Genomic DNA, 27,257 nt, shown 5'->3' with positions numbered 1-27,257 from the left:
TGTTATTGAGGTTTCTGTCACGGAGGGCACAGAGACAAGAAGGTAAGATCCAAATGCAGCTTTAATAGGGCGATCCAAAAATGTAATCCATTCAGGCAAGAGTCAAAATCCACAGAACAGTCCACACAAAACAAGAAAAACGAACAGAGAAGCCAGTGACCATAAATGAAACCTCGATAACAAAAGCAGAAACAAACTCAGTATAAATAGACAGACACTAATAACATAACTCAAGACAGCTGGGTGCAATGAAGTGATAATGAGTCTGGGAAGTGGGTTATGGGAAATGAAGTCCAAAAGTGGTGAGGCAATAGTCCGGGTTGGAGTGCCCTGGCTAACCAGGGCACTCCAACTTGTGATCATGACATTGTCAGGTATTAATTGCTTTTTGTATTGCCAATGTGTGAACATCTTGTAATGAAACTTAAAAAACGAGACCTTTCCTGACTTCCAAGGTTGTCTTTGAAAGCCTATAGACTGATTTTTATGTGAAGAACTCGGGTCATATTCGCTGGGAAAACCCAAAGGATGTGACGTTTACGTGTACCCGAGAGCCTCTCTTCCATTCAATGACACATTAAATGACATTTTTGTTGTGTGTTTATTATGTTATTGAGAGGAAAGCGTGCAGCACGTATTTACTTAAATGACCGTTTGCAAAAATACATTGTGGAGCAAAGAGGACACTGACAATACGTCGTCAGACAAGACAGAGCATGTTACTTGTCATATGAAACAAAAATGTTTAAAAGAAATGTAAAGAAATGTAAACAAATACCATTTTGTGGCTCTTTAATGTGTTATGACGTATCGCTGTAGCGCTTCAGTTCAAGCAGCTTGTAAACCGATCATTTGTTCCAACTAGTTAATTTATTGCATCAAATAAACATAAATATCTGAAGGAATGTTGTTTCAACTACGGAAAGACATCAGTAAGTTCAAGTCCACTGAAATTAATCTAACTCCCCTGAGTGCTTTGTCAGACAAAACGACAGATTCTGCATTATAACTGGTTGGATCGCCTGTCAATCAAACTAGCGGCGAAGGGCTCTTTAAACTGCTCAATAACCGTAGGAACTTGTGAAACATCTGAAAATGCTTATACAACTAAATGACAAAACCAAGAACAAACAGTAAACAATCATGCATTAAATAAACAGGTCAAACAATAAATCCTTACTGTACGAATAAACAAACTGTATGATTGCACAAACGGATGATTAAATGATGAAATCTTGTTCTGTTTATGAACAATGAACTGGTTTCAGATAAAACAGAATTCAACTCACAGACATCTTGGCTTTGGTGATGTCGTCCATCTGGATATGAAGGTCTTCAATTTCCAGCTCCATGGACTTGCGTGCTTTAACTGAGGCTGCGCAGGCAAACTCGGACTCCTCCAACTAAACCAGATACAACATAAACACTTATACGCTCACATGAAGAAATTAGCCCTATTCGATCTATCAATCCAGTGAAAGATATAAATTGTAATTTCTACAGCTCTCATTGCGATTCTACCTTATTTTTGAGTGCGGCGATCTCTCTCTTACTGGGCACGTTAGTCTTCAGGTGGTCCAGCATAATCTGAGCATCAGCAAGAAGAACTTTTGTGCGCTTCAGGTCCTTCCTGAGGCGTTTCTCTGTCTCTACATCCTTCTGGCCAACCTGTTATATGGTGTAATACTGTGTTATGCTTTGTTGAGTGTAGTGTTGTATGCTGTCTGCAATATTAGTGTTGTGTTGTGTTGTGTTCGTACCTGTTCCTGTGCCGTCATCAGTTTGGACTCCAGGTCTCTCTTTTCTCTCAGAACTCTCTGTTTATCATCATATTCCTCCTCTAACTGTACTTCCATCTGCTTCAGCTACACACACATTGCAAAAGAGCCATTAGGAAACATGGAGGTCTCAAATTGAGTTGATTAGAGTGTTCAGATCCTGTGTGTTCACCTTCTTACTGCAGGACAGTCTGATCTCCTCCACCTCCTCATCTTTACTGTCAAGCTCTTTAGAGTGTGTTTGTTTCAATCTCTCCATCTCCATTTCCAAACGGAGTTTAGCCTAAATCACAATCACGCACATGCACGCGCACACACACACACATACTAGAGATTAGAGATTTGTGTGTGTCAAACTGTCAATATAATAAAATATAATATATATATATATACATAATATATACGCATATATCATGTAAACAAAATGTTGTTTTCAATGCGATTAATCGATGTGATAGCACTAATACTATTATATTATTTATTAATATCTTAAATTAGCTTTTCTGTTTTTTTTTATATTTCTATTTTACTTTTTTTGGAGTTGCTATCCACCTTTTAATTGGCCATGTTTTAGCTTGTACCTGTTCCAGCATCTGAATGGTTCCAGCCTGTTCATCAAGCTCCTCCTCTTGATCTTTGACCTTTGCTTCCAGGTCACGCAGTTGCTTCTTAACCTTTGCAAGTGAAGCCTCGTCTTTGGACTCCTGAGAGGAGAGATCCTGGAGCTCGGATTCCAGCTGCTCTACCTTCACACTGACCGTACACAGCTCTGTGTCCTTCTCCTATTTTTAAAATTATAAATCATTAGATGATGCTTTTATCCAAAGCAACTTGCCATAAAATCATTACAGAAACCTGAAATTAAGCGATTTGCTTAAGGACACTAGAGAGAGTGGCACACGCTTTTCTATCTTAGTTCTCACCTGTAGCTGTTGTCTGATTGTAAACATCTCGCCCGTCATCATATCTCTTTCTCGGGCCAGTTTCTCCCGCAGGTTCCTCTCCTTCTGTAGTTCCTCTTGAACCTGGTTCTTCTCCACATCAAACCTGCCAGAAGATTCAGAAGATAGACAAGCATTGAGCAATGTAATTTCAACCACAGTATGATGGGAAAAACATGATAGTCTGCTCATATCTACAATGGGCATAACCTATCAAACAGAGCTTCATCCGGTAGGCACCATAGCAAACATTTACTCTTCTGCTTCTGATCTTGTGGATTTTTAGATTTGAGTAGTTTGAGCTTCTTATTCTTTTTCCAATTCTACAGATGCTGAAAATTCTGAGCAAAGTCTATGCAGCAAGGTTACTCATATATTGTCATGCATGTTAAGATTTAGTTCCAGCTCTAAGTCTGATCTGCTAAGCTTTAGTTGCGAGCAACATCAGCCAAATACTGAACACCATTCAGCCATATGAAAAAAAAAAAGCAAGCAGTCCAGCAATACACACAAAAAACAGCAATCAGACAGTGATCAAACAGCTTAAACAACTAAACAGCAAACAAAAAACAGCAATCAGACAGTGATCAAACAGCTTAAACAACTAAACAGCAAACAAAAGACAGTGATCAAACAGTAAACGATTAGCTTTAACTAAACAACTAACAAAAGACAGAAATCAGACAGTAAATTAAAAGCTTTCCCTAAACAACAAACAAAGTCAGAAAAGCAGCTTAAACAACAAACAAAAGTAATTAAGACAGTAAAAACTGTTTAAAAAACCAAATGACAAACAATAGACAGTAATCAGACAGTAAGTACACAATCAGAGTAAAGAGCCCAAACAATAATACAGTAATCAAACTGCTTAAACAATCATTTGTTTAACATTAATTGCTTACTGTTTGATTAAACAAACGTATGATTAAACGATAAGTTAACAAACAGCCCAAACATTAAATCAACAGCCCAAATACTCAGAGTAAATAAACCATTGAATCAAATAAATGGTAAACAAAGAAACAAAAAGTAAACAGACAGCTCAAACTTTCAAATGTTAAAAAACAGCCCAAACAATCAAACTGTAAAAAATGGCCGAAACAACCACAGAGTAAACAATAATCAAACCAAAATCTCTATAATCAAACCACAGCAGGTGACTAGGCAGGAGACTGAAAACATAAACTGAGAGAGAGAGAGTGTGTGTGTGTTTGTGTGGTCCTTGTGGACCATACGTTGTGGGGACAAAATGTAATTTGGACATTTTTTAGTCCCCATGAGGAAAACTGCTTATAAATCATACTAAATTATGTGTTTTTGAAAATGTGTGTTTGTGTACCTGGTATTCCCAACCAAGGATAGTAAAACCAGTACATTTTTACCTTATGGGGATATATTTTTTGGTCCCCATGAGGACAATAGCTTATAAATCATACTAATTGAAGTGTTTTGAAAATCTAAAAATGCAGAAAGTTTTCTGTGATGGATAGGTTTAGGGGTAGGGTTAGTGTAGGGGGATAGAATATACAGTTTGTACGGTATAAAAATCATTATTTCTATGTCCTCATAAAATATGGAAACCAGGATGAGGGTGTATGTGTGTGATTGGCTCTTACTTCCTCTGTTTTCTCTCCAGCTCATGGTTGCGTCCCTCTTGATTTTCCAGGTGCAGTTTGGTATCTTGCAGTTCAGCTGCCAGCCGCTGGCATTTCTTCTTCAGCTGCTGGACAGATCGCTGGGACTCCTCCTGGTCAGCCTGTAAGTCCGCTAACTACACAGAGAGAGAGAGAGACAGAAAAGTGAAGTTTATAAAAGTCTGAAGATTCTGAAGTGTTACTGGTTTCCATTGTCAGACTATTATTGTAACAGAGTTTGAATTCAGATACATTTCACACAGTGTGTAGTCTGTTTGGCAAACCTAGTGTGTGTGCACCTTGTGTGTGTGTATTTACAGTGCTATACTAACTTTTCTCTCCAGGTGTCTCTTGTTCTGTTGTTCTGTCTCCAGCTTGTCATCCATCTCCTGCTGCAGTTTTTTCTTTGTGAATTCTGTGTCTCTGATGGCACGTTCATATTTTAACCTCCATTCACCTCCTGATGTGCACAAATACACAGAGACAGAAAGATTTTTTCCTGATTTGTGTTGTTTTGTTGAGCTGGGTTTTGTGTGTGTGTGTGTGTGTGTGTGTGTGTGTGTGTGTGTGTGTGTGTGTGTGTGTGTGTGTGTGTGTGTGTGAGAGAGAGAGAGAGAGTGTGTGTTGAGCAGTTTTTGACCAAACTGGTCCTCTTTCGGTCTCAGCAGCCAAGAAAACCACTCCTACTCTCAAAAAATTTGATATGTTCTTATCAAAATTAAGCATTTCTGTAGTCAGCTTCAGCTTCTAACTGATCGGTCATCTAGATTGTTGTTTTGTGTTTTACCAGAATCGTCATCATTGTCCATCTCGCCATTGAGTTCTGATGCTCGGAGGAGTCTGGCCTCCATGATCTCCATCTCCATGGAGTCCATCTGTTTCTTCACAGTGTCAAACTTCACCTGAGTTTCAGAAAAAGAGGTCCATTCGTAAAATAGACTCCTACCACAACCTCCTCAGATTATAAAAAAAAGTTTATCAGCTATAAGTTGATATAGTAAAGCTCTCCAACAGACTTTCACCACAACTTCCAGTTAATCAATGACACAAACTACTCATAATCTAGAGCAGTTCAACTACAGTAAAGCTACACTTATAAATAAAGGACTTAGTTACACTTCTACTAATGAAGATGCCATATTGTTCGCCATATTCACAACATAGTGATAAACAGTATCATTTAAAGAGCCCCTGTTATGCTTTTTTCAGATATTACCTTTCCTGCAGTGTGTAATATAGCTGTTTGTGAATGTAAAAAGTTTCAAAGATCAAAGTGACAACAAATGAATTTATTGTCTCCTAAAAGAATGAATCAATTCTGAACTGCCGAAATGAGTTGTCAGCAATTGCAGTCTCACTTCCTGTTACATACCTATGTAACAATGTAACACATTTGCATAATGCCAGCCTATGGACTTCATTGGCTGCCCCTGAACAACGTTTACTTTGACCCGCCCTCAAACACTGTAGTTGTAGCTGAGGTCTGGGAGAGTTTGGTTTGTGTTGTTGACATGTCAAGATGATTCTGCTTTCAGCACTGCAAATTCACTTTGCATGCAGTTCAAAATGATGAGGACTCACGCAGGAATTGATTTGGAAAAACCTCAAGCGGCGAGGAAGCTTCCAGAGCTGAAAATCAGATATGGGTAAGAGGCGGTTCATTTCTGACATGCTGTAAGCGGTAATCACAACAGACTGGGCCATCTGACCAATCAGAGCTGAGTAGGCTCGCGGAAAGGAGTGGCTTAGAGAGACTGAATCTTCAAACAAACCATTTTCAGACTCTTCGAGAAATTAGGTGATGCTGCAATATATATTATGAGAAAATTCAAGTGTTTTTTTTACCTTTGATGCATGTAAATCTATTGTAGGGGACCTTCAAAAAAATGAAGAACCTTTAAAAAGTTGTATTTTTTAAAAAAAAATTTGGGTTAAATTTGAAGTACCCTCGTGGTGAAAATCAAGCTTTTAAAGGTGTCCTAATTTACTTTGGGATAGTTGAATAACAAGAGTTCAGTACATGGAAATGACATACATTGAGTTTCAAACTCCATTGTTTCCTCCGTCTTATATAAATCTCATTTGTTTAAAAGACTTCCGAAAAACAGGCGAATCCCAACATAACACCAACTGTTACGTAACAGTTGGGATCATTAATATGTACGCCCCCAATATTTGCATATGCCAGCCCATGTTCAAGGCATTACACAAGGGCAGCCAGTATTAACGTCTGGATCTGTGCACAGCTGAATCATCAGACTAGGTAAGCAAACAAGAACAATAGCAAAAAATGTCAGATGGAGCGATAATAACTGACATGATCCATGATATCATGATATTTTTAGTGATATTTGTAAACTGTCTTTCTAAATGTTTCGTTAGCATTTTGCTAATGTCCTGTTAAATGTGGTTAAAGTTACCATCGTTTCTTACTGTATTCACAGAGACAAGAGAGCCATCGCTATTTTCATTTTTAAACACTTGCAGTCTGTATAATTCATAAACACAACTTCATTCTTTATAAATCTCTCCAACAGTGTGTAATGTTAGCTTTAGCCACAGAGCACTATCAAACTCATTCAGAATCAAATGTAAACATCCAAATAAATACTATACTCACATGATCCGACGCATGCATGCAGCATGCGCGACGAACATCTTGTATAGATCCATTTGAGGGTTATATTAACTGTGTGAACTTTGTAAATGCACTGTATTATAGTCAAGTGCTCGGGGAGGCAGGGAGCGCGCGATTTAAAGGGGCCGCAGCCTGAATCGGTGCATAGTTAATGATGCCCCAAAATAGGCAGCTAAAAAAAATGTATTTAAAAAAATCTATGGGGTATTTTGAGTTGAAACTTCACAGACATATTCAGGGGACACCTTAGACTTATAAAAACAACATTAAAAGTGCCCTAGAACCAGTTTTCACAAGATAATATGTCTATGTGGTGTTTTTAACATGCTTTAAGACAAACCATGCGCAAATTCATCAGTCAGCACCATTGCTGAGTATTTACTTCTTAAAACTGCAGTGAAACAAAGACAGCCTCAAAAACGCGGTTTGAAATCATTGGTGTTTCTGACTTCATCATCAACAAATGGATCTCTGAACTGGAGTGAATGTGGAGGCGGGGTTACATTCAAGCTGTTTTAAGGATGAAGAAATATTTTTTCAAGGAAAAAAAATGGTGATCAAAAATGAGTTTTAAGGGATAAAGTTATTGACTACAGTGGGACTTTAAATATTTTACATTTCTATGATATAAATCCAAATTTATATTGGTCTCAATAAAAAAGATCAACGTGTTTGATTTTTGACTCAGTTTGTTGGAAGTAAAACTGCAAATGCAATATAATGTGACAAAATATAGTGATGCAGTGTTTTGTAAACTATACCACGTTACCACTGGTATAACTGATATAAATGATACCACCCTGAAGCATGAAGTTTATGTACCTGCATATCCTTCATGTCCTTCTCCAGGCGCAATCTCTCGCTTGTCTCCGTCTCCAGCAGCTGGGATGTAGACTCAGCGGAATTCCTCTCATCTGAAAGCTCTGCCGTCAGCTCCGTAATCTACATAAACACACATATACATTAGTTTTTCTAATATGGTGGAGGCTTTCCTTTGACATGTACTTGTATATTATCTTCTCAACTTAATAGTCACAGAAACCTGCAGGAGGATCTTTACATTTTCATTAAGAAATCAACTACGTTTATTGTCTATCCTCGTGGGGACACTCAGCCTGCCTAACTCAAAAATATCAGTCTTTGCTTTCTCAATTTCTCTCTGGTTTTCTCAATACAGGACAGTAAAATGAGGCCCTGCTTTGCCTGATGAAGTCAAATAGGATGCTTGCATGTCTTACTCTGCTCTCCAAACGATCCGAGGTCAGCCGAAGCTCGTTTCTTTCCTTTTCCACCTTCTCCAGCTTCAACTTCAAATACATGATCTCCTCCTACGAGTCAAAATGCCAGCAAAATCTCAAGCACAAGACAATATTGAATATTTAGAACACACAATCTTTGGCCTGAGGTTTGTTAGGCTAATATTGTATGGTCAGGCAAGATCTTTCTGCTTTCAGGTGAGTTCAGGAAGGGGCCAGACAGCAATTTTGCAACTGCTTTGAGCTCAGATTGAGATGATGGCTTCAGGAATCAAAGAGATACCTCAGCTCTAATGCTGATGCAACAAAAGCCCTCAGATCATGTCATCTTTAAGGCAAACACATCCACACACATAGGTAAACCTTTGTGCTCTAGTGTACGTTGAAAGAAGAGTGAGCAATAGTGAGCAAACAGGGACATGAAATAAAGAGTAATATGAAAAAGACTCACATCTTTTCCTCGAATCTGTTCTTCGGTGAGCTGAACCTCTACAAGAGGTCGTACTGTGGTGAAAAGCTTCCACCAAGGCCAGTCCTTCACGCCATGATTCTTCTTAATGTTCTTCTGGACGCAACGGATGGCCAAATCCTGGATCTGAGAGATAAAGAGGGGTTTTTATTTAATTTAAATGGACTGTTCACCCAAAAATTTTAATTCTGCCTACATTTACTCGCCCTCATGTTGTTTATATTATATTATAGCACACAAGTCAAATCTTTTGTGCTGCTTTTTTGTCATTTTGGAGCTTGACAGCCCTGGTCTTCATTCATTTTCATAACATAAAGTGTCCTATTGACTCACATGAGTGTGAATGACATGAGGATGAGTAAATGATGACAGAATATTCATTTTGACTGAACTATTCATTTCTGCATTATGTGGATTCAGAACAAATGGGCTGATGATACAGATCTCCATCTGTCAATGACATGACAGTTGCATTAACGGCGTGGCATGAAATGATTAATGTTCCTTTGCAAACACAAACATAAAAGCCACAGTATGACTTTGATATGTAATTTTTGAAAAAGTACAGAAAGACTTGCAAACCAAAACTGTAAATATGATTGGAATTAATAAAATGCACTTTATAAAGAATTGAGAGGATTTCATTCAGAGGCCTGACAGCATGTCATGATCTGAAAGTGTGGTCCTAAGAATGGCATGATAATAATTCTAATAATTCTAGAGAAACTAAACAGGACAGCACTTAAAGGATTAGTTCACTTTCAAATGAAAATTACCCTAAGATTTCCTCACCTTCAAGCCATCCTAGGTGTATATGACTTTCTTCTATCTGATGAACACAGTCGGAGTTATATTAAAAAATATCCTGATGCATCCCAGAATATCTCCGATTGTGTTCATCAGAAAGAAGAAAGTCATATACACCTAGGAAGGCTTGAGGGTGAGTAAAGCTTGGGCTAATTTGCATTTTAAAGTGAACTAATCCTTTAAAGCTGAAGTGTGTAAAATACTTTCTACCACAGTTTGTATGCAGAGACAACTATTTGAAGGTTAATTCTCAAAAAGAGTAAAAACTGTGATTCTGTGCCGCTTTCAAAACATCATTTAGCTTGTTTGAGCTGCCCGACAACAACATTGGCTCAATCAGTGATGTGATTTGGGGGTGGGACTATCTGTTTGGCTGACCAATGGGAGATGGAGGGGTGAGGGTGTGTTTTGTATGCAATTTTGTGCAGTGACACTTGAGGTGCAGAAATTACATGCTTTACCTTAAATGAAATTTAGTAACCCTCATAAATGATCACCTGCTTAAAGGTGCCCTAGAATCAAAAATTTAATTTACCTTGGCATAGTTGAATAACAAGAGTTCAGTACATGGAAAAGGAAGCGCGCGATTTAAAGGGGCCGCAGCCTGATGCCCCAAAATAGGCAGTTAAAAAAATTTATAAAAAAAAAATGTATGGGGTATTTTGAGCTGAAACTTCACAGACACATTCAGGGGACACCTTAGACTTCTATTACATCTTGTAAAAACTGGTTCTAGGGCACCTTTAATACTATATGGTAGTAAGTTGTCAATGAACAAGCCATTATATTTACAACATCAACCAGTAAAAATCTGTTCTGGAGTAATGGCTGCTGAAAATTCAGCTTTGCCACCACAGGAATAAATACAATTTTAAAATATATTTAAATAGAAAAAAACTGTTAAATTGTAATAACATTTCACAATTAGTGAAACTAGAGCATAAGAGATCTTACCCAAACCAAACCTTTGATTTTTGTTGGAGAAATAAATGTTCAGATTCTGATTGATTGACATTGCAATTTTAGCACAGGACTGAAGCAAAACATAAAATTGACTTTACCTTCCTCTTTTTGAAGGCCTGCCGAGACAGAAAGCCCCTGCAGGCGGCCTGGAACAGCGTGATGTTCTGTCTGGTGTGTTCATCCCTCTGTGCCTCTAGTTTAGCCACTGTTCCAGCCCTGAAGAACACCTAACACACACACACCAACATAATTGTGACAACAGCAAAGACAGCATGCTAAAAGTGCATATTATTATGGTCCTAAAATGCCTAAATGAGTAGAATCATGAATAGACATGAATAGACACATATAGAGTCATATTTTCAAACAGATGCAGCTTTAAGCTGAAATGAACATTCATAAGCACATTGATGTTTTGTTTTTTTTTGTTTTTTTTGTAATTCATTTGTCTTAGTGGATCGATTAGAATTCAAACTAAAAAAAAAAGTTATATGATATGATGGTAAGTAAATGATGACAGAATTTCATTTTTAAAACATCTATCTGATCTGATGCATGAAATTTGATCACAAGACACACAGAGAAGCATGTTAATGCCAGGTGTAAACATCTCATCTGAGATCGATGTTGAACAAGATATAAACAAGGCCTGAGAGTGTGGAGGGAGCAAAAATAAAAAAAAATCTGAAATCACTAATTGTGATCATACTCATGCAACTATTTCATCTAGTGTCATATCCAATAACAGAACATCTGACCATAACAATCTAAAAGAACCAAGTAAATCAATGTCCATTTAACGCATTATTTGGTTTATTTTTCATTGCCAATAATCGTAAGAGCACAAGTCAAGCAGAACTGACAGGAGATGTTGGTAGAGTTGTTTGGTTGCCCCGAATCCTTCGTGAAGGGCCCCTGACATTGTAATCTATTTCTGAGCGCAGTTCAGCCTTCGCAAACCTTTACGCCAATTGCAGCTGCCACAAAATAATGACTAACTATTCCAACTTATAATACGGTCCAATAAATCTCCATTCTTCTGGGAACGCGCCAGGCGGGGCTTGTTTACACACGACACTGCTTTTTGGGTTTTTTTCAGGGGTCTTTTTGGCTTGCTGTGATTTTCCAGCTGATGGGATTAAACTGTTGAGCGCCAGCGTCTGTTCACACTGATTAGGATGGCATGAAGAACTAGGAAAGACACAAACAAACAAAGCAGCTCATGCTGAGACGAGAGTTTCTTGCGTCCAGCCAACGGACTACGCAGTAGTGGAAAAAAAAAAACCCACACACAGTCATAATATCACACGTCACTTATGATTCAAAATTTGACTCACCTGCATCCTTTGATGCTTCTAAAGTGATGAATTGAACAGAAATGTGTGTGTGTGTTTGTGTGTACTCACCCTGCTCAGACCCATGTGATAGCTGCTCTTCTCCAATTCCAATGACTCCAAGAGCTCCTCTACTGCCTGCAACGACACACACACTGTGTCATATCTAGTTCACACAGTGTACATTACAAAAAAACTGCTGACCCCTGTGTAGGCCTACAGGACACACTCTCACTGGTTATTCTCTTCCATACAGTCCCCAAACTGTCCAGACGACCATCAGCCCTCACCGTGACACTGACACTGTCTCTCTCATGCGGAAAGGTCTTGAGAACTCGATCCATCTGAAAGGGCCCATCTAGATTACAGCACTAAAGGGGGCTCTGGCCCCTGACAACTAAAGGGCCATTGTTTGAATTGGTTTACAAAAAGACTCTCCTCTGAGACACGGTTCTACCTCCCTGTGTCTTTTTCTTTCTCGTTGTGTCTCTCTAGATCTCCAATTTTGCATCGTTTGTACTTTCTCTGAGAAACACCACTGACCTTCTCTGCTGTGTTACTAAAAGAGGTTGGGCATCTCTCTGTACTCTCTCTTTTTTTCTTTTTTTTTTAACTCTAAAAGCAGGTGTTATTAATATTTCAACATTAAACTTTTGTTTTTTTTGTTTTGTTTTTTGCAAAAAATATATTTAGCCTCCATGACAATGCGATTATTTAGCTGTTCATTCTTTACAGCACACGTTTGTACAAGTCTAGAACACACACTTGTTTCTGCCTTAGACTAAAAAACTAAACTGTATATCTCACAGAATGACTTCATATTTCACAATATGACTGTATCTCACAATTGCGACTAAATTTCTGATAATTGTGACTTTATAGATCAATATTGTCAAAATAGTTTATCTTAATATACCATGTTATATCTCACAATATGACTTTTTTCCTCACAATTGCAACTTAATTTCTCATAATTGAGACAATTTCTCATAATTAAGACTTAATTTCTCGTAATTAAGACTTCATTTCTCGTAATTGCGACTTCATTTCTCGTGATTGCGACTGTTTCTTGTGATTGCGACTTCATTTCATGTAATTGCGACTTCATTTCATGTAATTGCGACTTCATTTCATGTAATTGCGACTTCATTTCATGTAATTGCGACTTCATTTCATGTAATTGCGACTTCATTTCATGTAATTGCGACTTCTCGTAATTGTGACTTCATTTCTCGTAATTTAGACTTCATTTCTCATGATTAAGACTTCATTTCTCACAATTGCGACTTCATTTCTCGTAATTGCGACTTCATTTCTCGTAATTGCGACTTCATTTCTCGTAATTGCGACTTCATTTCTCGTAATTGCGACTTCATTTTTCTGTAATTGCTACTTCATTGCTTGTAATTGAGACTTCATTTCTCGTAATTGAGACTTCATTTCTCGTAATTGAGACTTCATTTCTCGTAATTGCGACTTCATTTCTCGTAATTGAGACTTCATTTCTCGTAATTGAGACTTCATTTCTCGTAATTGTGACTTCATTTCTCGTAATTGTGACTTCATTTCTCGTAATTGTGACTTCATTTTTTCGTAATTGCTACTTCATTGCTTGTAATTGAGACTTCATTTCTCGTAATTGAGACTTCATTTCTCGTAATTGAGACTTCATTTCTCGTAATTGTGACTTCATTTCTCGTAATTGTGACTTCATTTCTCGTAATTGTGACTTCATTTTTTCGTAATTGCTACTTCATTGCTTGTAATTGAGACTTCATTTCTCGTAATTGAGACTTCATTTCTCGTAATTGAGACTTCATTTCTCGTAATTGTGACTTCATTTCTCGTAATTGTGACTTCATTTCTCGTAATTGTGACTTCATTTTTTCGTAATTGCTACTTCATTGCTTGTAATTGAGACTTCATTTCTCGTAATTGAGACTTCATTTCTCGTAATTGCGACTTCATCTCTCGTAATTGTGACTTCATTTCTCGTAATTGTGACTTCATTTCTCGTAATTGTGACTTCATTTTTTCGTAATTGAGACTTCATTGCTTGTAATTGAGACTTCATTTCTCGTAATTGCAACTTCATTTTTTCGTAATTGAGACTTAAATTTCTCATGACTGTGAATTCATTTCTCACAATTGTGACTAGATCTCACAATTTGATGTTATTTCCCCCAATATGACCTTAGGTATCACAATATAACTTTATTCAGTATCTCACAATTGTGACTATATAATACTATATATTGAGAGATGGTTTTTATGTAGTGTGTTATGTATTTTAACCACATATTTCTTTCTAGGGTGACTTGTAACATTCTGTCCAGGGACTACAGATAAAAAATAGCCTTGTCCCTGTTAACTAAACAAATAAATAAAAATAAATAAATAAATATATGATGTTATATATGACTTTATATTTCACAGTATGATTTTATATTTCACCAAATGATTTCATAATTGCGACATTTTTTCATAATTATAATTTTATATTGCGACTTTATTGTAATTGCAACTTTCTATGTTACAAATTTTCCACTAAGGAAAAAGTTGTTAGAACATGTTTCAATAGTTTGATTTGAATATTCATGTCATTTGCATCAGTGAAATTCAGGTTGTCATTTTTTAACTATGCATTATGCTGCATTTCCTAATGAACTTTCCATTCAACTCATGAATCATTTTTTTTTTACTTTGCAAAGCCCATTTGGCACTTGGCGAATGTTAATTCTGGACCCGGCCTGCCGTTTACATGCCCAGCACCACAGTGCAAAGGTTTTGTATAAAACTCTCCTTTCCCGTTGGCTAATCACAGGGCCAAAACGAGATTACGAGGCCCCTGGACAGAGACATTTTTCTGGCTGATAATTACAGTACATTTGGGCATTTAGTAAGCACTAAAGCCCAGAGCAATTACTACATTTTTCCTGTCTGCTCTGCGTATTGATTCAAGTCAGAGACCCAGCTGGAGTTTCTTGATTAAGCTGTCACAATAACCCTGATTACCCAGAGTTCATTTCTCTCTCAGACTCACGAAACAAAAGAGCGAGAGGAGCCCAAAACTTCATTTTGGTGAATTGTAAAGCTTTTGTACTATCATTTCCTTGCACATTATTCTCTTAAATAGCTACTCACTCGTTTCTCATCCTTCACAATGTAGTTTCGGCCCAGTTTCTTGGTCAGGTGAGGGGCCAAAACGTCAAAGCGTCTTCTGAACTCAGAGAAGACCATGTGGTCAGGGTAACCTGCACAAAGCATGCAGATATTCAGCAGGAAATAACAGAGAGGATTTCATTTTTATCTATTTGATTGGATTTTTCAATCTCTCTTCTCACCTTGTCTGTAAATCCTCAAACTGTCCAGCAGTTTGAAGCCACGGATCTGGGCCCTGAGCAAAGCCACATCCATCTGCATGAGTCCAGTGTCGCAACTCTCCTCTGACCCTGCGGCCCTCAGAACTTCCGCTCGGGGTAACAGACAGTGGACAAAGTGAACCCTGGATCTGCGGACGGTGTCCAACAGTGCATCCTGATAGAAAGTGTGTAGTTTTAGCCATTTCTTGGAATAAATGGGGAATTTAAACAATTCCATGATGGAAAGTTGACATTAAACCAGAGATTTTAGATTTTAGAAGAAACGTCCAACAACTACTATTCTGTGTAGGACCCTCTTGAAAACTCACCACTTGGAGTTTAATCTGAAGTAGGAGAGATTTCTTCTTGACCGCTGCCATGCCTGTGGTGAAGGTTTTCCTCATGCTGGTGGCCCGACGCAGGGCGAGCTGAGAAACGCCCTCCAGTCCAGCGATTGAGCCGGTTAGAACTGCAGCACTGCTGGAGCGGCCCACAAACATCCCACTAATGCTCTTTCTGTAGGAAAGGCAGTTTGTTCTTGAATCAAAAACATATTTTAAAGCATATTTTCTATTATACTCAAATACAGGTTCATAATTTTGTTTAGGAGGTCTACTTGAACTCGTTTACATGACTTAATGTTCAAAAAAATGCATTTTTTTTGCAGCACTGTTTTCACCCTCTGTCTGAACGCTCTGTTTTAGTTTTGCTTTCTTTAAAAACTGCCTTGCAGTCGGAGCTGATGGCCTCGTGGGCAGTGCTCCAACATATAGCGCGGTTACGCTTCAGGTGACCTGAGTTCAAGTCACGGCTCATTATCCAAAAAGTTATTGAGAACACAGCAAAAGGTTGTAGTTGTACTGCTGAGGAATAGTGTTAGAAATAGATTTTAATCACTGGCTCTTCAGTTCCACTGCCTTTGGAAGGCCATGTAATCATGATTTCCTCCTTACTATGAAAAAAACAGCATTTCTTCAACATACAAGAGTGATAAACTCTTCCTGGCCTTATAACTACCTTTGTTTAAGGGCAAGACAAAATAGCCAGCAGGCAGGGATTATGCAAATGCCTTACACGGTGATATAGGTACATCACGGAAATAATGGCAGGAATACAAACAAGGCTTTTAAAGGGTTAGTTCACCCAAAAATCTACTCAGCCTCAAGCCATCCTAGGTGTATATGACTATCTTCTTTCAGCCCAACACAATCGGTGTTATATTAGAAAATATTCTGGTTCTTCCCAGCTTTGTAATGGGATTGAATGGCACCGAGTTTTTGAAGTTCCAAAAAGCGCATCCATCCATCTTAAACGTAATCCATTCGACTCCCAGTGGGTTAATCAATGCCTTGCAAAGTGATGCGTTTTTGTAAGAAAAATGTCCATATTTATAATTGTATAAACTATAATCACTGTATATAGTTTACAAAGTTTTAATTATGGATATTTTTCTTACAAAAACTCATCCCTTCGCTTCAGAAGGCATTTATTAATCTACTGGAGGTGTATGGATTACTTTTATGATGGATGGATGTGCTTTTTGGGCTTCAAAATCTAGGGTACCATTCACTACCATTATAAAGCTAGGAAAACCAGGATATTTTTTAACTCCAATTGTGTTTGGCTGAAAAATGAAAGTCATATACACCTAGGATGGCTTGAGGTTGAGTAAATTATGGGATAATTTTCATTTTTGGGTGAACTAACCCTTTAAGGCAGGTGTTTTCTGTTGAAGTCATGGAGTGTGCTTTGTAACTTTGCAGATTGTTTACATGCACAACAACTATATTACACAAAAAAGGAAAGGTAAAATTAAAAAAAAGCATAATAGGTACATTTTAAACAGTATAATTAGTTTTTTGACTGATTTACTGAAATAACAAGTACAAAGGGTTGAAGGCAGGTCTTACTTCTGGGAGTTCTGCAGCAGATTGGCTGCATTCTGTGGGGTGGGATTTAGCCTGGCTAGATTCAGCCAACCACGTGTGTCATATTCCACCCAATCTGTCCCATGACTGTGGCCGAGCAGGAAGTGATGTGCACTTTCACTTTTAAGCACCACTGTGTGACCTGCAGAAAAACAATACATAAATTGATCCAGGGCAGAATGTAAGTGTGTGAGTTTGTATTTGTGCATGTTTGTGAGTGTGACCTGTGCTCTCTCCCTCCACAGGGCCGTAGTAACTGAAGAGTCGTTGCAGGAGTGTTTCCTCGGACCCTCCCGGCTGCAAAACCTCCTCCTCCATCAGCCAGAACAGACCTCTGGCCTCATCTGTACGGGACAGAGTGCGTACCTGAAACACAAACATGAACATCCACTATCAAATAATCACAATCGTTTCTTTTCTACGCACACTTTTCCTTCAGAAATCTCTCATTGAGCTCTTCTGTTCTTGTATTTATAAATACTGTTAAAAATGACTGCGGTATATCGCCATGACTGGCCAAACAATTACATTTAATATAGGATTACATTTACCCTGCATTAACAGCCAGTCATTTCTAGTCTCAATCTTCAAAATCTAGATGTTTTTGATTAAACACAAACGCAGAGATGGAAGTAATATTAAAGGGTTAGTCCACCAAAAAATGAAATTTCTGTCATTAATTACTCACCCTCATGTCATTCATATCATTTTAATGATGTCTTTACTACTTTTCTGGACCTTTAATGAAGGTAATTACGTTGCTTTATATGAGAGATTTCATCAAAAATATCTTCATTTGTGTTCAGAAGATGAACGAAGGTCTTACGGATTTGGAACGACATGAGGGTGAGTAATTAATGACAGAAATTTCATTTTTGGGTGAACTAACCCTTTAAATACTTATCCACAGAGCTCTTTTTGATATAAATCACACAAACTTTAAACATCAGGTGAATAATTGGCAGTTTTGACTCGTTCAGGAAATGTGTCTCACCAGGGCCTGACTGGAGGACTGATCTATCACAGCCACTGAGCGAGAAGGGCTGGGCTCTAGGTCATCCAGTGTGATCTCGATATTTTCCTATGGAAACACAGAGATGGACACAGATATTTGGATGGACATTGACTAAAAATGCTTTGCCTTAATTATATGACATGCAAATTAATGAAACTAATTAAACTGCAAATAACTCCATATGCCATTTTTTGTGGTGAAAAATGAAAATAATATGACGTTATATTACTGTGGAAGATGAATAAACATTGACTAGACATTGCAAAAAGTGGCCTTGGAAATCAATATACACTACTGTTCAAAAGTCTGGGATCAGTAAGATTTTTTTGTTAAATAAATTAATGCTTTTATTCATTAAGAATGCTTTTAATTTATCAAAAATGGCAGTAAAATCTTACAAAAAAAAACAATTCTATTTCATATATAAACTGTTCTGTTGAATGTTCTATTTATCAAAGAATCCTGAAATAATCTATCAGGGTTTCCACAAACATATAAAGCAGCATAACTTTTTTCAACATTGATGATAATAAGAAATGTATCTTGAGCACTAAATCAGCAAATTAGAATGATTTCTGAAGGATCATGTGACACTGAAGACTGGAGTAATGATGCTAAAAATTAAGCTTTGTCATCACAGGAATAAATTACATTAAAAAAAAAGTAAAATATAAATTGAAGTTGTAGTATATTAACAGCCATATAAATTTAAAGCTATTGGAAGTCAAGTGTCATGAGATTTTGTGTCAAACTGAGCTGAGAGACTTGTTATTGGCTCAAGATTATGTGTTCTTTCACACCTCTTTGTAACGCTCCAGTTCCCTTACGAATGTTCGCTCCTGAAAAAGCATCTGTAGACGTTCCTGAGCGTAATTATGGCAAAGCTCGTCAAACGTGGCACCGCGCTGATTCTTCACCTGACGAGGGTTTTGGAACCCCGGTGTGTCCACAATCAGCAAAGAACAGAGGGAATGCTGACTGGACTTCAGCGCTCTGAAAGTAGAAAAAGACATCTGAAAGCATCTCTTATGCTACTAAATAGGTTCATACTGCACTAGGTTATCACTGATTACCTGTTAATAAGAGAGACGATGAGCGTAAAAAGCTCATTGTATAAACCAGATGCCATGGTCTCCAAACACTCAGCTGCTGTTGCTTTAGACACTGAAACGCACACACACACAAAAAAACTTTTTCAAACATAAAACAGGGAAACTTTCATGACATACTTAAAAATGTTAACAAAAAAAAGATACCCGAGCCATCCGTATCATCTGTACTCTGCCGGACGCTTGCTGAACGGGGCAGGGTGCCCTTTCCCTGCGGTTTAAAGATGGCAGATGACAACTCTTCCAGGGTGCAGCCCAAGAGATACGCTGCTTTTTGTGCCCACTCGTGTCTGGCAAACTGCTTTCGGCCCGCTGAGGGGTCAGAAAGCCACATTTGTAAAAGAAAAACAATTAAACATCTTCCACATTATCTCGAACTACAAAAGATTTTTCAGCTACTGTGAAAGCTTTTTGGTCAAGTGTCCAAAGAGCAAGGAGAAACTTTCATCTCCTGGATTGATGATCAAAGAGAACAAACATTTTCATTCTGGCGTTCGACATCAGAGAGCAGAAACAAGCACATGGGCAGATGAAAGATGGGCACAGTTCTATTAAGATGAGATGCTAAATAAATAAAATAAAAATAATAAAACCACCAGCCTTCAGTTTAAAAACAGAAACAGAGAGCGACTTGCATTTACCTGCATCGGTTTCTGTGTTATGATGGGGGGCAGCATGCAACATCAATATGCAATAAAAACACATGATTATTTACAACGAATAATACACAAACTGTTGTACACAATGATGATGACTGGCAAATGTTTGTAGACATCAAACGCACAGACAAGTCTAAAGTGTGAAATATTTTCTTAGTCACAAGACTGAAAAGACTCTACTGACTCTTAGTGGACAGATGTTAGAATACACTCTGTACATTCAGGCATGCTGTATTCTACTGTATTCTCATGCTTTCAGATATTAGCGTTGGTTTAGACACTGGAGGAGCTGGTAGCTTTACCTTTGGTTGCCCCAGAGGCACCGAGATGGTATATGGCCCCTAAAATCAGCCACACTGTTTTCTGTTCTTCCACAGAGATGCCCAGGACTTTCATGGCAGCCTGCAGCTTAGTGAACTGCTGAGTGGCTTTCTGCTTGTCCTCAGGCTACAGAAAAGATGAAATATGATACAATGTGTACAGATAAAAGAGATAAAGTGTGTGTCTAGCTCGGCCTTATGATTGCATTTCTTACCTTCGAGTGAGGGAAGAGACCGAACGCGTTGTTCTCAGCAAAGTGATTGAAATGAAGTTCAGTCCTGAAAGGCACAAAGTTTAGCTTTAATCTACAAATGTTCCAGCTATGGATGAATCTCAGTTTTCACACTAATCTTTACTATTTATTGTGCCAGAATATGGTATGTTAAAGATGGCTGGATTGATTTATGCAATAAATATGCAGACTTTTTGTGTTTTTGACTTTTTGTGCTCACTTTAGAGATGCATCTGCTCCAGCCATCAGATAGTAAAACACATTGAAGCTTGATTCTGCTTCTGGTCGTCTGGTCACTCTGAACTTTTCCAGCAACATGGTCTGTATTTGAGACATACAGTAAAGCAAATCAAAGATAAATCCTCCAGCGTCTTTAGAAATTACGAATAATCATCCTCTCGCTGTACCCTACCTGAATGGATGCAGAGGCCACCTGTCCGGCCTGGTCGAAGTCAAGAGAGACTATGTGTGAGAAGCGACTGGCGTTCCCATTCATAGCTGTACTGCAGTTCCCAAAAGCCTCTAGAACCGAATAGACCGCCTGCCATTTCTCAGCTGTGGGGAGGGCACAGTTCATAATGCTCGATAAAAATCATAGAATTTATCTTTATTTCCCTTTGTAACAGCTGAAAACTCACAAGTTTTTTGATATTGTTAAAGGGTTAGTTCACCCAAAAATGAAGATAATGTCATTTATTACTCACCCTCATGCCATTCCATACCTGCAAGACCTTTGTTAACACAAATTAAGATATTTTAGTTGAAATCCGATGGCTCAGTGAGGCCTGCATAGGGAGCAATGACATTTTCTCTCTCAAGATCCATAAAGGTACTAAAAACATATTTAAATCAGTTCATGTTATAATATTAATATTATAAAGCGCTGAGAATATTTTTGGTGTGCAAAAAAAAATAAAAATAAAAATAATGACTTATAAAGTGATGGCCGATTTCAAAAAACTGCCTCATGAAGCATCGGAGCATAAATGAATCAGTGTGTCGAATCATGATTCAGATCGCGTGTCAAACTGCCAACGGCTGAAATCACGCGACTTTGGCGCTCCGAACAGTAGAGAAAGTGTGCTCCGACGCTTCCTGAAGCAATGTTTTGAAATCGGCCATCACTTTATAAGTCGTTATTTCATTTTTTTGGCACACCAAAAATATTCTCATCACTTTATAATATTAATATTGAGCCACTGTACGCACATGAACTGATTTAAATATGTTTTTAGTACATTAATGGATCTTGAGAGAGGAAGTGTCCATTGCTCCCTATGAAGGCCTCATGGAGCCATCGGATTTCAACTAAAATATCTTAATTTGTGTTCTGAAGATTAACAAAGGTCTTACGGGTGTTGAATGGTAATAATTGCAGAATTTTCATTTTTGGGTGAACTAACCCTTTAACCAAAAGTAAAACTATTAAAAATTGCTTTTAGTAATTGAAATAAAGCTGGAATAAAATAAAAAAATAAATTGAAGTACACAAATTACTAAAACTAAAATGTATTGTTTTTTTATTTATTTATATTTTATTATAGTTAATATATAGTTTAATATGGAAGCTTGTTTCCACCATAGAATAAAAAAGTAAAAAGGTAATTGCAATACTTTTAATCTTTTAATACATTTAATCTCGCAATTTTTACTTTTTTTTTGCTTCATATCAGAATTACATGATATAAACTTGCAATTTTGACTTTTTTCTTGCAATTAAGAGTTTATAGCCCACAATTCTGACTTTTTTCTCAAAATTGTGAGACAAACTCTCAACTGCGAGTAAGTCATATTCTAAGGGAAAAAAATCAGGTCTCAAGTCTGACATTTTCTTGAAATTGCGAGTTTATATCACACAATTCTAACACTTTTTTTGCCGTTTTTGTGACAGGACAGTAAGTTGACAAGAATCGAAGTTTGAGAGAGAAGGGGGACGGCATCAGGAAAAGTCCTTGAGTCAGGACTCGAACACGGGACACCCAAAGCGCAAATGCGCTATATGTCGGCGTGCTGCCCACGAGGCTATTGGCACTATAACACAATTCAAGACAGTTTTGAAAGCTTTTTGATATCCTCATCTTCTTCCTCACCCGAGTACACCTTTCCACTGCCGGCTGCGATGGTGACCAGGTACTGCAGCAGGTGCTGGCAGCTGGTGGTCTTTCCGCTGCCGCTCCTGCCCAGTAGCGCAATGGTCTGATCCTGACGTGTTGTCAGCAGCTGATGATATGCCGACTGCGCAACAGCAAAGATGTGAGGGGCTGTTTCCTCCCTCCGGCAGCCCTTAAACATCTGCATCACCTGATATAGAGAGACCATGTCACTTCATCTCTTTTGACCACAACTGAGATTAATAAGAGTTTTTGTGAAGTTCATACCTTCTCTGAGTACATGGCAGGGGTGCTGAGAGGATTGATCACCAGCAGGTGTGGCCCAGCATAGCTGTGAATGAGGTTTCCACCATAGCGCTGACGCAAGGTGTGAAGAATGCTAGACTCATTGAGGTACAGAAGAGATGAGAGATCCTCCACTCGATCATATGATAGAGGATTCGCCTGAGATACATAAGAATATTTAAACAGGCTTGTGTTTCGCATCGGTTACATCCATGTGGTTAGTTATTCCGCTCACCTTCTCCACGTCATCCTCATCCACTTCCAATAACGTCCCATCATGCTCCAGTCTGACCTTCACCTTTCCCTCTGGGAGGGAGCCCACCTCCGTCTTGAGCTGTGTAGCTATCCAGACAAAATGAACATTTGTTACTGGATTCAGATCATAATACGAGTGTTTAATGAACTCTATGACTTCACTAACCCAATGAAAAGCCATCTTTATGGACAAGCCAGACTTTCTCAGTGTTGTACCAAGCCTTCTCCGCAGCAAGCTGCTCCTCTGTCTTCACCTGCAGAGGAGAGTGAGATAGTCATAGCACACACACCAGTCACAGAGTGTGAAACACTACAGATGTCAAGTAACACTGTGGTTGATTGATTGTAAGCCAGTTCAGCTTTTCAGTCTGTTGTATACTTATGACTTTAGAAAGTGAACACTGCAAGCAAAAATCTGAGACTATAAATTAAGTATATATGTAGTGAAGCATCTGTATATAATATAGTGAAGCATCTGCACACAAGAAAACTGCTGGAGATGTGCATAATAGAGGGAGACAAACACGTCTCTAAGTCTATAGAGAGGCTGCTCATCGCAGAGCCAGTGGGTAGAGTTAGACATCCAGCCCCCCCCCCCCCCCCCACACACACACACTGGACATAATGGGTGGAGCTAGACGGCCAAACCACACCCATAACCCTATCGCTAAACATAACTCCACCCATTTGGTCGACAGAGGTGGAGCTGGATGAGGTCAAACTCCACCCATTACATACAGAAATATAAAATATAAAAAGCCCTCTTCACACACCAAAAAGAAAACTTTATCACACAGTATCAGCAAATTAACAGAATTAAAATGAAATTTGAATGGGAAACATGCTTCGGTTCAACCAAGAGCTCTGAGGTGATGAGATTCCTCTAATCGCACTATGAGACTCTATTAAGCTGTACACATAAGCAGAATTTCACACAGGCAATGCAGTGGCCAGACCTTAGACAGACAGGCAGCTTCATGTGCAGCCTGCAGGATAGCCACAGGGTCCTCAGCTGCCTTGGCCTGCAAAGGGCCGGGAAAACCAAGAGATCAAAAGTCATAACACACAAATCCTCAAAAGATGAATAAACAACAGGGAAAGAGGCAGGTAATATTGCACCTTATATGATTTAAATTTTACTAGAATATTACTCAAACCCCCATATTTTTGTGAACTGAAGAGAAATCAACAGGTCTTGAAAGAAAGAAAGAAAGAAAGAAAGAAAGAAAGAAAGAAAGAAAGAAAGAAAGAAAGAAAGAAAGAAAGAAAGAAAGAAAGAAAGAAAGAAAGAAAGAAAGAAAGAAAGAAAGAAAGAAAGAAAGAAAGGTTACAGGAGGTGATTCTGCAGTAATGTTCTGCTCCAGATGTTTGTGTTTCTCTGGGATGGAGATCCCTACAGATGGAATCAAATAGGATCAGTGAAGAGCCTGAGTGGCCCTGATTAAGGTGATTATTATCAAAACACCTGTAATTTTCATCTGCTTTAGATTAAATAAAATTATACTAACATTGAAACCTATAGGCCTGCTTATACCAAGTTCACTGCCAGACTAAGTCTGACACAATAGTGTGACTGTAAACAATTGTTAAAAGCAGTCAAATCTGAAAATCAGCAGTGGGACATAAACAATAATGATGTAGAATGCATATCCTCTTCAGGCAACACACAACACTCACTGCTGAACACCAATGTATTATACAAAGATCTTGGCAGTTGCGAGACACACACCTGTTGGTTGGCGACGGTAGAAATCTGAGATGGAAGTTTTTCAGCAGGAGCCGCAGAAGTTTTTGACACTCCTTTCACCTTCACAGACACAACACTAATCAGTGTGCTTGTATGCAAGCAGACGGTCTATAATCATGCCAAAAACTGGCAAGATGGCAACTGCCACAATCAGGAATCACAACTTTGCAACTGACATGATCAGTGCCAATAGTTGTTAGTCACCAATAGGCAGTTGTGGTCTAATGGTTAGAGAGTCGAACTTGCAAACCGAAGGTTGCGGGTTTGAGTCTCAGTACTGGCAGGAAATGTAGGTGGGGGGAGTAAACAAACACTCTCATTATCCACAACTAAGGTGCCCTTGAGCAAAGGCACCTAACCCCAAATCACTACTGGGGCGCTGCAGCAAATGCCGCACAAATCTCGAGTATGGGACACGTCACACTTTTACTTTCAATACAATGTTAGTCTGATCTCTTCAAAGAGTTAGTGTGCTTTGGGGGAAAAAAAGCACAAAAAAGTTGCTTCCAGCATCACCATTTGCCATGTTGAATTCTTGCAGGCATCAGCTGAATTCAAATTTAAAGCTGCAATCTACTTCAGAGAGTTAAAGTGAGACAGCAGTCAAAGTCTTTACAGAAGGGTGAGAAAAAGCATTAGATCTGGCAAGATATTAGTTCTGCAGAGAGCCTTGAAGTGTTTCACGGCATTGGCTTGCTGAACAATTACATGCATTGCAAAAGCATTCAGAAACACATGCAGTCTGTACCTCCGGCTTTCGCACAGCAGCAGTCCGTGGCACAGGAATAAAGCCTGCGGGGGGTGCTAATGGGTCAACTTTGGGCTTGGGGATAAATCCTGCCACCGGGGCAAACGGGTCCCGCTTTGGGATCGGAACAAATCCCACTGGAGGTGCCAGAGGATCAGGTTTGGGCAGAGTTTGAGTGGAAGGGTTTGATTTAGGAGCCGGGATGAATCCCGCCGGCGGTGCCAGAGGATCAGGTTTGGGAGTAGGTTGAGTGGAAGGATTTGGTTTAGGAGCTGGGATAAAACCATCAGGTGGAGCCAAAGGGTTGGGTTTGGAGCCTGGAATGAATCCAGCAGGAGAGGTAAGAGGATTTGGCTTAGGAGGTAAAAACCCAACAGGAGGGGCAAGAGGGTCAGCTTTAGGTGATGGACTGGTTGCAGGGGCGGATGGTTGGGGTTCCACTGAAGGCGTCTCACTTTCCCCAATCCTTTCTTTGCTTTCTTCCTGTGTTTCTTTGCGTTCGACAGCTCTCGTGCGGGAGCGATGCTCTTTAGTCCTTGCACGGCCCATTAGGCTGCTCAACCCAATGGAGAGGGCATCTCCATCCACAGAGCTGCCGGCTTGCTGGGGACGGCTTGTTTTGGGAACAGAAGTGGCTGTCGATGGCTTTTCCTCTGACCCCCCTTTGTGCGCCAAGTTCAGTCCTCTCCTCGCTGACGTGTCCGGCTCCACGCTGCCATGACGTCCATTCATGGAGCCACCACTTCTCTGGTCTACAGTTAGTGGCCGCTCTGGATTCACCGCTGTTGACGGTTCACCTCTGTGTTGCTCGGCTGGGCCACTTACCGCTGTCTGAGACTGACTCATGCTGTTCTCGCTGTCCGACTGTTCACACAACCCAAAACACACATGTACACGTCACCACAAAGTAAACACCTATGAAATAATCCGCAAGCAGCAAGAACTAAAGTTAAAAGTTCACATTCCTTGTAACCAACAACAGTACTATTTCGAGGTTCACAATAACTTAGGTAAACTTCAACAAACAACAACCTTCTGGAGTTCCCAAAAGATGAGAAATGGGTACCGTTCTGAATATCAGAGAGTCATCACGCTCTCCAGCCCAGCAGCAAGTACTGAAAGTTAATCTGAAAAACACTTTGATTTTCTCTCTTCCACATGGCCAGGCACTTCTCTGCAGTTGTCTTCTCAGCACAGTGAGGCAGGTTAACAGACAAACCCCGTAATTAAGGTCACTGCTGTGCAACGCTGGCTTACAGCCCTGAAACACAACTCTACAGGATCAACCATACAGGCTTTTTGTAGTCTGTTTTGCACACTATACACAATTCAGAACCTGGAGCATTGCATAGACCTCACAATCACCCCACACTATAAAACGACAGTTTAAAGTTCACATTTAGTTACAAGATACTAGTAATGAGCTCTTATGTGGAGACAGACCTTCATGTCTATCCTGAAGGTGATGATGCTGGTGCTCTTCCAGCTGTGCACCTCCATGATGACTTGCAAACCTCTCACACATTTGCTTCAGGCACACACACACACACACACACACTCTTAGCTCAGCATCATTCTCATGCACTGTCCCTCTCTTTCTTCCTCCAGCTGCCCCTCCCACTACAACAGTGATTGGAGTACAAAAAGGGCAGGGTGTGATGTCAG

General features: G+C 39.1%; 1 protein-coding gene across 8 annotated transcripts in view; it reads right to left on the bottom strand.

Annotated features, from left to right (window-relative positions):
* The window catches only part of myo18aa (myosin XVIIIAa), a 56,062-nt gene that overhangs the window by 11,531 nt on the left and 17,274 nt on the right, over positions 1 to 27,257 (bottom strand). For 5 of the 8 annotated variants that reach the window (XM_067397672.1, XM_067397673.1, XM_067397666.1 and 2 more), the window contains exons 3-37: positions 25,593 to 26,456; positions 24,827 to 24,904; positions 24,054 to 24,119; positions 23,264 to 23,351; positions 23,078 to 23,184; positions 22,825 to 23,001; positions 22,537 to 22,747; positions 20,859 to 21,001; positions 20,667 to 20,767; positions 20,429 to 20,492; positions 20,196 to 20,340; positions 19,876 to 19,887; positions 19,382 to 19,546; positions 19,199 to 19,289; positions 18,926 to 19,118; positions 18,105 to 18,191; positions 17,335 to 17,476; positions 17,093 to 17,252; positions 15,512 to 15,698; positions 15,165 to 15,357; positions 14,965 to 15,074; positions 11,893 to 11,958; positions 10,585 to 10,713; positions 8,699 to 8,842; positions 8,230 to 8,319; positions 7,814 to 7,933; positions 5,141 to 5,255; positions 4,686 to 4,813; positions 4,336 to 4,490; positions 2,702 to 2,825; positions 2,360 to 2,560; positions 1,951 to 2,061; positions 1,761 to 1,865; positions 1,522 to 1,668; positions 1,290 to 1,403 (exon numbers count right to left, since the gene is read on the bottom strand). In XM_067397672.1, coding sequence (XP_067253773.1) covers positions 1,290 to 1,403; positions 1,522 to 1,668; positions 1,761 to 1,865; positions 1,951 to 2,061; positions 2,360 to 2,560; positions 2,702 to 2,825; positions 4,336 to 4,490; positions 4,686 to 4,813; positions 5,141 to 5,255; positions 7,814 to 7,933; positions 8,230 to 8,319; positions 8,699 to 8,842; positions 10,585 to 10,713; positions 11,893 to 11,958; positions 14,965 to 15,074; positions 15,165 to 15,357; positions 15,512 to 15,698; positions 17,093 to 17,252; positions 17,335 to 17,476; positions 18,105 to 18,191; positions 18,926 to 19,118; positions 19,199 to 19,289; positions 19,382 to 19,546; positions 19,876 to 19,887; positions 20,196 to 20,340; positions 20,429 to 20,492; positions 20,667 to 20,767; positions 20,859 to 21,001; positions 22,537 to 22,747; positions 22,825 to 23,001; positions 23,078 to 23,184; positions 23,264 to 23,351; positions 24,054 to 24,119; positions 24,827 to 24,904; positions 25,593 to 26,456 — 5,133 coding nt within the window. The remainder of the gene's footprint in view (positions 1 to 1,289; positions 1,404 to 1,521; positions 1,669 to 1,760; positions 1,866 to 1,950; positions 2,062 to 2,359; positions 2,561 to 2,701; positions 2,826 to 4,335; positions 4,491 to 4,685; positions 4,814 to 5,140; positions 5,256 to 7,813; positions 7,934 to 8,229; positions 8,320 to 8,698; positions 8,843 to 10,584; positions 10,714 to 11,892; positions 11,959 to 14,964; positions 15,075 to 15,164; positions 15,358 to 15,511; positions 15,699 to 17,092; positions 17,253 to 17,334; positions 17,477 to 18,104; positions 18,192 to 18,925; positions 19,119 to 19,198; positions 19,290 to 19,381; positions 19,547 to 19,875; positions 19,888 to 20,195; positions 20,341 to 20,428; positions 20,493 to 20,666; positions 20,768 to 20,858; positions 21,002 to 22,536; positions 22,748 to 22,824; positions 23,002 to 23,077; positions 23,185 to 23,263; positions 23,352 to 24,053; positions 24,120 to 24,826; positions 24,905 to 25,592; positions 26,457 to 27,257) is intronic. The other 3 variants (XM_067397667.1, XM_067397670.1, XM_067397671.1) reach the window with 3 other exon arrangements.

Source organism: Chanodichthys erythropterus, chromosome 10, assembly GCF_024489055.1.
Source record: "Chanodichthys erythropterus isolate Z2021 chromosome 10, ASM2448905v1, whole genome shotgun sequence".
Classification (NCBI taxonomy): domain Eukaryota; kingdom Metazoa; phylum Chordata; class Actinopteri; order Cypriniformes; family Xenocyprididae; genus Chanodichthys; species Chanodichthys erythropterus.
The sequence above is the reverse complement of the archived record's forward strand: the minus strand, read 5'-3'. Positions and strand labels throughout refer to the sequence as shown.